A 12,331-nucleotide genomic window follows, 5' to 3' on the forward strand; every position below is an offset into this window, starting at 1 on the left:
TTCAAATAACATTATAAATTATGTCAAGAAAGCAAAATGTTACTTTTAACTTTTTGAAAAGCACAAATATATATTTAATTTAATTTCTGAACTATATTGAAATGTTCAATATTATCGCGGAACTTGAATTAATTGAACGATAACATTGGATACTTTCATATCAATATAGGTACTAGATTGAAGATTTACCAAAATTTCAAAGATCGCAATTGAACAAATTAAAAGTTCATGGACGATACTGTGCATTATGCCAAAATTTATGGGCCATTTGTATTATTATTCCTTATTAAAGTATCCCCCCACCCAAGTCTTGACTTTCACCGTCGTATATGGTCACACTTTCACACTTTCTTGTCTTCACGACGTCCGTCCTTCTCTTCGGAACTCGGAAGCTCCGTCGGCCGAGAAGACGAACTGCAGTGCAGGTACGACGCTTCATCGCTCACCATCGCAATTTCAAATCTCCCTCTCGTTCCCGTCGCCGCCGCCGCCGCCGCCGCAAGTAGGTGCGTACGGTCTCGCCGTTCCCCTCCACCGTCGCTGCTGCGAGCTCCTCCGGATTCCGTCTCCGTTCGCGCGGCCGGCCCGGCCTTGTCCCGGCGCCGGGCCCCGCGCCGGGGGGCTCCGTCGGAGCGCCGGTTGCTCGGGAAAGTCCCGCCGGAAAAAGGACCGAAATCGGTGTTCAACGCGCTGCATTTCGCGCTTCTGTTGCCCCTTTTCTGTTTTTGGCTTTCGTTGCGTTTTCGGTTTCCTCGGTGGACAGGCCGATGTTAGAAGCTGCGCTCCACGCGCGGAGAACCTTCGGTTGTGTTGCGTTGCGTTTGTGCGTGCGCGATGACGGTGTGGATGACGGACTTGTCGTGTTGCGAGTCCTGAAATGTGGGTTGACGAAACTCGTCGGACTGGTAATGATGCGATCAATCGGATAAATTCTTGCATATGACCATGACGATCACCTTGGGAGGTAATGTACATGTAGGTCGGGGAAGCGCTGTTGTCTGGAATTTGGAACACGGACACGAGAACGAGGTTTGAGCGGTTCAGCATAGTGCCTTGGCGTGCGTGTGACTCCAGCATCTTGTCTCTTGTTTCTCGGTTTCGATTTTTTCTTCTCCCAATTTCTTCTCATGTATCTTAGCTGTGTGTTGCTCTGCACTTGCTGGGCTTTAGGATTCTTTTCTTCCAGCCCCATTGCGATGAGGGAAGGAGAAAATGTGCTGCGTGTTGATGGTGGATATCGTCGAGAGATCGCCTCGTTTATTGAAATACCAAAAAAAACATTTGTTCTTTTCGAAACAATATGGTTTCCGGTTTGCATGAGGTAACTCTAGTGGTGGACAAGCTTTCGAGCTGTGATCGGAATGGTCTAGTGGGATCTAATGATAATGAGAATTAGTTGATGCCATATTTAGGTAAAATCTTAACAAATTAGTGGAATTGTTCGTGGATCTCTTTTGTCAGATTATAGTTTCAGATTTGTTTGTGGTCACCTGGAGGCACTTTTGTTTTTCTACTTGTGGAAACAACTGCATTATATATCTTCTGCAACTGAACAAGTCTATGACTTGTTATAAATTGAGAGTGGGTTATAATATTTCCTGTTCAGTCAAATGAGACGATGAATAGTGTAGTGATATTCTTGGTAAGATACTGGGGATTGATATTCATCATCAAGGATGAAGTAACTTTGCTTGATGACAAAGTATTGATATGGACTCATTAGGAGTGGATGAGATGAAGAAGTTCATTGAGAGTCTTTGATTATAAGATGCTAGAAGGAATCAGTATATGTAAGAAAATGTTTGTAGGAACAAGAAGGATGGTTTTACTGACATAGAAGCATCCAAGGAAAATGGTAGAGTTTGATAGGAGTTTGACAAGAATGAGGGAGTATTGTTGAGGTCAATTTAGAGCAACATCTTTGAAATGACATGCCACAGAGGATGGGAGAAATTGGAGGGGACATTTGTGGATCTCTTAGAGAAATTCCTTTAATTTTCATATACCTAAAAAAGAATGCGGTGCTTATGAATATGAGAAAGTATTTCTATATATGACCATTCAGGGGAAAGGAAAGTTGCAAGTATGGTTTTCTTCTTCTAAAAGCTATAATAAACAAAATTAGAAATTTAGGACAATTCTGCATAAAGAAAGTTACGTAAATTCGATATAACTGGAAGTGTAAATAAAACTTCTCCTTGTTGCCAGGGATACTTAATTGATAGTGTTTTAGGGGAAAGTGGGAAGTAAAAGATGACATAAGAGAAGAATTTGGCGATAATCCTTGATGTTCTATTTGTGATGTTTGTAGGATCTATGAAGAAAAATCATCTTTCAAGTACTAGATCATCAGTTGCTGGGAATAGTGGTAAGGAAGGTACATCTACTCAATCAAAAGGGGAAGTTGTGCCGGGGAGCTTGATTTGGGTCAGGCTCAATGGTGATTCATGGTGGCCGGCACAGGTTTGTCAAATGCTTATGTGGTTCTGGACATCAAACCTTTGAATTGCTTCGTATTCTGTGGCTATCGTCCACAACATGTCACTTTGGGAAAGAGTTCATTTTGTTCATATGCTTTCTCTGTTAGGTTGTTGATGGTGACAGTGTGAGTGAGAGCAATAAACCCAGTAAGAGGTTGGCAGGTGAAGTTCTTGTACGGTTGTATGGGAGTTACAAACAGTGAGTCAATATGCCAGCTCTCTTATGACTGCTCTTGTGTTTAACAGCTTAATCAACTCTCTTCTTTTGTAGTTTGTATGCAGATCCTCTTAAATGCCAATATGAGTTTGAAAGTGTAAGTTAGCTACAAAGTTCTAAAAGAATGACACCTTTCCTTTCCTTTAAAGTCCTTTGAATCAATGGTTTTGGTTATTGCCCTCTACCGTTGCCAACTCTTCTGTATATTCGAAACTCAGGTGCTCAAACAGAATAATGAGAGCTATCATCATGTATTTGCGAAAGCTCTAGAGAGGGTATGTTTATTTTGTGTTTCTCATTTGAGTTACTACAGATAGTGCTCAAGGAGTATAGTATGTATGCTCCCAGTTAATTTTGAATTTCTGGTGGACTTAACTGCAACTTGTCTCTGGATATAGGAACTTTCTAGTTCGACATCTGCCAAATCGAAGCAACGGGGATGTAAGCATACAGGTAAGTACAGAAGTTGCACTCGATAAGGTAGTGATCATCAAAACACCGAACCATCCAATGTAAAGACATTTTTTGGTGCTGGTTATCCAGTTACAGAAGCGACTCCATAGGCTTCACTTTTGCGTCTCTCTACAATTGCAGTCATTGTAAAATCTTGGTTTATTTAATCATCAGGGACTCCCACCCAAGCACACTAATCCTCTATAAATAGAATAGAATTAGATAATTGAGGGCTTGTTTTCGACAGTATAACATGACTAACATACCTGTGTCAACCAATTTCTATTGAGCTTCTTATCTCTCTCCTGGAATTGCTTCTTCTGATGACACATTTTCTTGTATCCTTGGGTATCATATGGTGGATAGCATCCTGGCTGGATGTTAAATCCTCACGCATTTATTGCATGGTAGGCTAGGCTCTATATTAAATGTGCTGCAGAAAATAATATTTCTAACTTATTGCTGCTTATGTTTTGATGTTTTCCTGTAACATTCTGTAGATTCTCTAATTCTTTCGTAATTTTTGGACTTCTTATGAGGTCGTTGACTACCTTGCCATTCTTATGTAGCTTGGAAAAACACCAGCCGGGAGAACCTTGTTTGAGATATGCATTCTTTTTAAATCACGAGATAGTGTACCCTCTTCATCTTCAATCTGACTTTACCGTAGGATACCTCATGCTTCACTTGTGCATGCAGGAAGTTTTTAGTAGCAGACACAAGCCATGTGCTTTGTTTATAAAGAAAATGCCTATTACTTTCAGCAGCAATGCTGAAAAAGAAAAAGATTAATGTGGTGTTTTTAGAGGGTTAATTCCAAAAAAAAGCACCAACTTTAGGTTGAGGGACAATTTTGGCCCGAACTTTTTTTTGTTCCATAAAAAAGCACCAACTTTAGGTCGAAGGACAATTCTGGCCCGAACTTTTTTTTGTCCCATAAAAAAGCACCAACTTTAGGTCGAGGGACAATTCTGGCCCGAACTTTTTTTTGTCTCGTAAAAAAGCACCAACTTTCATTTAAATCCCAAATTTGGCCCCCCATTGGCTTTCTGTTTGAAGTTACCCTTGTTTGAGAAAAAAAAGTTATGGTGGTGAGCCTGGCGAATCTCTTCCATGGCGTCTGTCGACGGGCGGTGGTCTACAGCTTCAGATTACGACAAAACGACGAAGTTTGGCCAGAAAGATTCAATCTAGAGATATTTTTGATTTGCCGGTGAAGTGAAGGAGACGAACAGTGTCACCGTATTCTTTGAGAATAAGACAATGAATAATGCTTTAAATCCAGTCAGCAAGTCACGTGGATTTATTGCTAAGGTGGAATAGTCAAGTTGGAAAATCAATGGTTTTAAGTCAATAAGGGCCAGATTTGGGATTTAAGTGAAAGTTGGTGCTTTTTTACAAAACAAAAAAAAGTTCGGGCCAGAATTGTCCCTCGACCTAAAGTTGGTGCTTTTTTACGGGACAAAAAAAGTTCGGGCCATAATTGTCCCTCGACCTAAAGTTGAAACTTTTTTATGGAACAAAAAAAAGTTTGGGCCAAAATTGTCCCTCGACCTAAAGTTGATGCTTTTTTTTGGAATTAACCCTGTTTTTAGATGCTTTGAATCTCAAGTGAGTGCCTTGAAGATTAGTGTTTAATCTTACGCCAGCTTATGCCAGGAGGACTTAATAGCAACAGATCCCATTGTCCTGGATAGGACTAGTTTAGCACAACTTTTCCCTCTTTTCCCAGTGGGATATAATTGATCGCTCCTCTAGGGAAAGGAGGGAAAAACCAGCAGCACTATTTCAAAACTACATAAATGCTAAATAGACTTGCTGCCATATTAATTTCCATTTTCAACCTATGACTCATATTTATTGTAACATAATCACAGTGATCCTTCTCTTAACTTATGTGTCACGATCGCTTTTGTATGATAAATGATGGAGTTCAAGAAAACTGGTGATACCATATAGCATGTTCAACAACATATATCTTGTGAACTAGCGTCATCTAAATAATTTAACCAAGTTGTGGATGGAAACTGGTGAAGCTTGAACTGTTGCTTGATTCCTCTATGTATACAATATACAAAGATTTGTATAGTGATTTTTTCATTGACTACGAAGCTAGTGGCCTAATTACCTTGCCGCTTGAAAATGTCAGGATGCATAGATCTCTCTAGCTTTTGCAGCTGTCTGAGCTGCTCATTCTGGCTTTCAAAAGCCTGCTCAGATAGCAAGTTGAACTGTACGTCAAACTGGGTCATAGGCTTTAGGCTGGCTACCTTCATTTTAGACTGTCTTTTGTGAATATAATATGCAGAGTACTCGACCTTTTCAATAGTTAACTCACTCAAGTGCATTTGTTGACATGCTTTTGACTTATACAGCCCCAGAGATATGATCTATGTCGCTCTGAAGATTGAGTGCCAAAGAAATAAAAGACACCTCGCAATGACATTAGGTTTAGCATTTGTCTGCATGTGCATGGCTCACATATATAAAGCTGCGAGTCTATGATAGGAGTTCCAGGTTTCCTGTTTAGTCAATGCCTGTTTGTTTGAATCTGCCCATCGTTGTGGTAGGAGAATAAGTTATCTATCAAACTATTGCTTTCTTGAGGCATTTTTTTCTTTGCTCGCTACCCTCAAATGTAAAGATACTAGTTGTTGTATATATAATTTTGATATGTTTTGTGCAGATAGAAGAAGGAATGGTGCTTCCAAGGATAATGGATCGAATCAAGATACTGAGGATAGATCTCAGAATCTACAAGACAGGAAATCTGTGGGTTGGCGTAGAATGGTTTTTTGTATTATAATACCCTTACTTGCTCATAATGACTCTTGAGATGTTGTAAATAATCTTGGTTCCAGGGAGATGCTGATGCAGAAGGTTACACAGATCTAAGTTCGAAGAGGACTGCAGGACGAAGAGGTGATCCAATAGCTGAGAGATCTAAGATGAAGTTGGTAAACACTAGGCCTCATATGCATGGCCATTGGGCTGATTTTCTTGATGCACATTTGCTGCTTGTACCTGTCTGAAGAGTCTGTTGCTTCTAGGGTTCTCAGAGAGCTGAAGGAGCAACCTTGAAAACCTTTCATCGTGGTAAGACACGCAGAAAAGAAAGGCTAAGTGACAATCCAGATCCATCAAATAGTAAAGATGTTTTGCCAACAACACCAAGAACTGTAGAGGCAGGAGAGAGTGGCATTTCTGGGAGAGAGAGAATTGACAAATGTCTAGAGCAAAAGAATGGGAGCACCAAGAATCTGAAGATCAGAACTCCCAATCAAGATGGGGTTAAGAAAAATCATGAATTAAGCACCGAGAATGCTTCTGTTTCAGCAAAGAGGAAGAACTCAAAATTGAAGCAAGATAGTGTGTCAAGCAGAATCAAGCTGTATGGACGAAGTGCAGCAGAAAATGCAAAACTAAGGATCTCGGGACAGCTTGGTCCACAGGTTAAGCCCAAGGCCATTGTCAACTGTTCGAAAGTGGAAAGCAAATCATTGAAGCATCATGAGGTGGAGAATGAACAGAAGCAGAAGAGCTTTTGCCAGCATGAACAACAAGGCTGTGGCGAAGTTGATCAACATGATAGCATGCCCCGAGGGTTAAAGAGGAAAGGCCGGATTATGGACCGTGATAAAGAATGCGAAATTTTGAAGCAGGAAGAGAACCGGAAAAACTGCAAGCCAAGTAGCATAAGGGTGGATGAGAATTCAATCAATGAACCCCCTTTGCTAGACAGGTCAGTGAAGAAGCTGAATGCAAACAAAAGAAAAACGGCGCAAGATAATGTGCAGAAGGAGCTCCAGCCAAATATAAAATACGCCAAGGAGGAAACAGAGATGCAAGCTGCAAAACAAGTTGAGTCGGTGAAGAAAAAGAAGCCAACGAGTGCAACGGTGAGTATGCTACTTTTGCTCGACTAATGATCGCGTTTCTGTCTTTCTGCTGGTGAACTAGTTTTTTCTTTCCAGAAAAACAAATCTCAGGCACCTTCTCCCAGTTCAACTGGAAGAGCTCAAGAATTTTCCGCCCGGCGATTGCGAGTAATGAGAAGTCTTGGTTTGGTCAGTCCTGCAGGGTCGCCATTTCAAAAGGGAGAACACCACTGTCTTAGTTTTTAATCGGGGCGTAAAGGAATTGGGAATTTTTCCAAGTGAAGATATTTCTTTCTTCGTGACATCTAATTTGGTTGTCTCACCTAAGTGATAATGTTTGTGTATACATGATTTAGAAAGCGGTAGCAGCAAAGCTTAAAAGACCCTAACCTTTCAATTTGTTCCTCAGTTCATAGTCGACGTGTGCAGATATTCTCCCTACTTCTAAACCATTAATTCACTGTAAATGGTGCTTAATGTTCGTCCATAATCTATCGAAAATGCTAATGCTGAGTTTGAGATCTCAGTTTAGTCTTGTCCACTTTCAAAGCTTTGCCTGAGTGATTACCATGTGCTTGAGTCATCCTTTCTTTAGGTTTCGCTGTTGAGTCATCTGCATAATGTCGGCCGTGGTGTATGATGTCCCATGACACCAGGATAACACCGTGATATGCTTTCTGGAGAAAATGCTTGTGTTAGTTATTAGTTGCTCCATGCATCTTCATATATTGCTTGACTCTCTGGATGTGCTCTGTTCAGCGATTTTCTTCTCGGGCACCTTTCGGTTTTCACATCCACATAAAAGCGCACGTCGGTATCGAGTCCATGCGTTTGGGCCAAAAGAGAAAAAAGTATCGTGTTTATCAAAGACATTGGTGGAAGAAAACGAACTGCATCCTATAATATCTAGTACAGTCGCATTTCGACGATGTTGTGGCCATGCATTTTAGGGCCAAAATCTTACATGTCACTTCAAAAGCTTCGCTTCCACGGGGCAATGAAGCATCGATCATCACTTTTTCAGTCCCACCTGAATTCCGCCTCTGGACAGAAATGGAATCGCCGGTCCCCTGGGTCTGGTTTTCACGGCTGAGCATGCCGATAATTGAGATATAGTTCCTCGAACATATAGCAAAGACAGTTATATTGTTTTCGATTTTACCCTCTTATAAACTCGTATTCAAGCAGACCGCCCCATTCCCTCCGCCGGCTTGGTGTAACTGAGCTGACCCTGCTCATTTGCTTGCTTACTGTCTTTCGATGATGTGCGACATCTTCAATTGTTGATCTCACGGATCAGAAAAGACTTGATGCAAAGTGCACACTAGACTCAGGTCGGAAAAGAAAGCCTGACCTCGATTACGGTGTGATAATATGAGCCGAAGGAATCACATTCAGGGAGTCATGGCATCTGCATTCTTCCGGGTTGAAGTTGCAAATGCTAGACATGGCAAATGGCACCGTGCAGTCCCGAGCCCGGCCAGCGCCATTAGGATTGCGCAGCAACGGATCAACCCTTGGGAGGGGCGCATGCTAGGCCGAGGGGCCAAGCCTGCCGGCTCGGCTCGGCTCGGCACGAGGCATGGGGTACGCGCCTATTGTCCCACATCGTTTGGCATATTCATACGGTCTCTCTCCACCTATAAACCTAAGTTTTTGGATTTGGCATTCTAACATGATATTTGAGCTAGGTCTATCCCTTTTGCGAACATGCATCCACCCCATTAGTCAAATTCCACATGTCGCTCGTATCGGCTTGCACGTGAAAAGGGGTGTTAAAGTATTGTCCCACATCGCTTGACATATTCATGTGATCTCCCTCCACATATAAGTTTAAGCTTTTGTGTTGGACATTTAATATTTTGATCTTTGCAAATAATACCTAATCCTTTTCAAATTGTTGCAGATATTTTCACAATTACGACCTTTAATGGTTTTTCTTCTAGCTAAACAATGCCCCAAAAGGACCTATCTATGGGTAGCTCAGTTGGTTAGGGCGTACTTGGGATTATGTGGTTAGGCGCACTGGTCCCAGGTTCGATTCCCCAGCTAAGCACTTGTGATTTAAGTGGGGGGTCATGGCGGTGGGTTGCTGTGCTAGTCTCCCCCGAGGAATAGTCGAGGTGCGCGCAAGCTGGCCCGAACACCTCGGTTACAAAAAAAAAAAAAAACAAACAAACAATGCCCCAAAAGGATCCAACCGAATCTTTAAAATGCTGAAAATCCGATTTAGGATTTTGCCGTTTGGAGTGACTTTTTATTTTCACTTATTACGATATATAGATTTTGCAGTTCGCGGACTTTGACTTTTTTCATATGTAGAATCAGATATAAATTTTTCCATAATATTTCAAGACTTAAAATTTATTTTCTTAGTTTCAAATTTTGGAAGAATAATTAGAAGTAATAAGTAGATATAACAAGTGTGATGTTACTATTTCCAAACAGGCCACCCCCCTCCATTTCTTTTTTTTTTTTTCAAATTCTTAATAATGAAAGGCAATGATTTTGTTTGTATTGAGTCTTCATTAATGGATATCCTTTTCAATTCATGGTGTGTTTGATTCTTACGGTAAAGGGAACAATTACGAGTCTATCTCCTTTATGTTCATACCATATATGAGGAAACAACAAAAATCACAAAATTAATTACAGTCTCATATAATTCCGACAAAAGCTCAGAATTTTTCAATAAACATTCCTACATGATCGGCAAAATCTTGAATTACCGCAAGAGGCGAACATTTATTTACCAAATTAGAACAGATAATAAAGAATGATTGGTACATTACTTAGAATCAACAACGTATTGCGATAAAGCGGTATTTATACAAGAATAATATGCGCAGTGAGATAAGTAATCTTACAATGAAACTAGCTAAACATAGAAAATAGCCAAAACTACATAATCATTTATAACCTCATGAAATCCCTCGAAAATTTAGGAAATATTCTGGCAATATTCGAACAAGATCATCAAACATAACAGTAAGAGGATGTTTGTAAAACTCCGTAAGGTGGTTGAGTTTGTATGCCAAAATCCGAAGAATGAGGGCATTTGCGAAAAACAACGCAAGTTGAGAGTATCTTTTTTCTTCTCTTGGTTTAGTGGTCAAGTGATGTTCGGGCCAGCTTCTACGCACGTCGACTAGTCCACCTCCACGGGCAATCTTAAGGGCCCTCCAAAGTCTTTTTTCTTCTACCTTTGCCTCCGTACTCAGCAAGTGGAACTATAGATTGACTAGCGAACGATATCGCCAGGAGAAACGAAAGAAAGATCAGTGCAGTGAGGTGTCTCTGTCCTTTCAAGTGTATGCTGCTTTGTTCATACACGACAAGAGGGCAAAACCCTGTTTTTAAGGACACAGAGACCGACAGCATGGAAGCCAATTTAGGGCAATCAGTCATGTTGGCTCCCTTGTACATTTGCCTTCCTTGTTTTTTCCCTCTCTTTGCTTTACTCTCTTATATACCCTTTATTCACCCAACATCAAAGCAAAAGAAAAATAAGAAAATATACACATGCCAGACTATTTTGGAACATTATACTACAGATGTAACTTTGTCTCTTCACAAGGACTCTTGAGATTATGTACTGTCATGTGATCATTCAATATAAAAAACGGACACATGTTTCTTTTGTAACACCATCTCTTTGAGGATCCCACTACGACCTCCGACATGAAAATAAAACTTTACCCTCCATAAAATGCAGTCGGTTCGAGAAATCTATTGGAAAAATTAGGTATATGCTAGTATTTCGGTCTGAAAATTAGCCAGCCCAATTTGCTGGAAGCTAATAAAGGGGCAAATTGTTTGTTATAAGTCCAGAAAGCATGCATAATCTCACCAAAGAATAAAATACAGGTAGGAAGAGACACAAGGAGAAATATCTCGGTATAGATCATCTGTGATGCTTGTTTCCCAGTAGAATCTTGGCAGAGGGAAAAAAAGAAGTTCAAAAAATAGTGACAGAACAAGCATCTATGGAAACTTGCATGTGACTATGTATCAGGATGGACCCCCACAAGTTAAACGAGAAGCAACCCTATTATTTCAGGGACTGGAGAGAGAGCAATAACATAAGAGGTGAGACAGAAGCACAGTGGCAGAGAGAGAGAGAGAGGGGATCAGGAATAGCTGAGAAATTGCCATATTTCAACACCACGTAAGAGGATGAGAGGATACCATGATGAAGACGACATGTCCTGTGCACTGCTCAGTTTTTGCATGCACAGTGTCTCGTCTCATCCAGACTGTTGCTATCACCCATCAATGGCCTTGTGCTATGTTGCCCTTTAGGATGCTCTACGACTTTGACTTGTATATCACCATCGGACCCCAAAATATATCTCTTCTCCTCCTAAAGCCCAACTTCAAAAGAGACTTTTCAAAGAAGGTTTATAAGGAATTTAATTGAGTGGTTGTCCCATCAATGTTCATCCATCAAACTTAACACAACCTCTCTCGAACATCTTTGTTTGTTTCGAAAGGTCCGAAGGAAAATTATTTACCAAAAAACCTTGAATTTGCAATGTTGTAAATTAAGCTTCAATTCGATATGTTCTTCCGTTTCTTATCATCTGGGGCCATGGGCATGGAGACCCAGCTATTTAGAGGCTCATGAAATACCCCGTAAGTTCCCAATGAACTGATTAAGCCTAGATTGTTAACCTAAGTAATTGGCCCTAACCCATAGCAATTCGCACTCAGTTGGTGAGATGCGAATAAGTTTTCCTCAAATTTCCAAGCTGAAAATCCCTAATACCGCAAGCCACTACATCAATCCTAGGGGCTCTCGTTCGATACATTAGTCATATGTATCCAATTGGTTTTCATATAGACTACAAGCAAGGCAAAATGTTCTTCCCTTGATGGAGTGCTTACCAAAAATGGAGAAAAGGGGGGAAAAAGAGGGAAAAGATCTCAATGTTGGAATACACTTTCACTTGTTTGACTAACGCTCATCATCTCCATATTGTAAGTCGTATGAGTCTCATGTGATTGTTGAGCATAAACCGCAAAGAAATCCTATGTGCATTCAAATAATTCGCTTAACCGATATACCATATTCGGTTGGTAATTGAATAAGCTTGTTATATTCAGCGTCCAACTTAGTCCACCAAATCACTAGCTAAATATATCAATTCTATAAATCGACCTCGAGATTGATTTAAATAAAAATTATAAATTAATCATTTTCTTAACATCACACAACTTCTTCTTCCTTCTCTGGCGTACGTATATCTTTTAAAAAAGAAGAAGAAGAACAACAACAAAGCTTGGTCTATTTAAATACTACT

General features: G+C 40.5%; 1 protein-coding gene and 1 long non-coding RNA gene across 2 annotated transcripts; both read left to right on the forward strand.

The window, feature by feature from the left end:
- Positions 1-294: 294 nt before the first annotated feature.
- On the forward strand, positions 295-7,456 carry LOC115676442 (uncharacterized). Its single transcript, XM_056311930.1, has 10 exons — positions 295-425; positions 2,312-2,463; positions 2,588-2,679; positions 2,752-2,794; positions 2,916-2,972; positions 3,096-3,150; positions 5,837-5,922; positions 6,012-6,107; positions 6,201-7,049; positions 7,125-7,456. Exons 2-10 carry the CDS (start codon positions 2,317-2,319, stop codon positions 7,272-7,274), a joined length of 1,575 nt encoding a protein of 524 aa, XP_056167905.1. The 5' UTR covers positions 295-425; positions 2,312-2,316; the 3' UTR covers positions 7,275-7,456.
- On the forward strand, positions 432-2,121 carry LOC130138288 (uncharacterized). Its single transcript, XR_008816695.1, has 2 exons — positions 432-905; positions 980-2,121. It is a non-coding gene; the product is annotated as an uncharacterized LOC130138288 (long non-coding RNA).
- Positions 7,457-12,331: the final 4,875 nt, after the last annotated feature.

Source organism: Syzygium oleosum, unplaced genomic scaffold (genome assembly GCF_021117445.2).
Source record: "Syzygium oleosum isolate NSW1041296 unplaced genomic scaffold, Sole_v2.1 Sole_v2.05, whole genome shotgun sequence".
Taxonomy (NCBI): Eukaryota; Viridiplantae; Streptophyta; class Magnoliopsida; order Myrtales; family Myrtaceae; genus Syzygium; species Syzygium oleosum.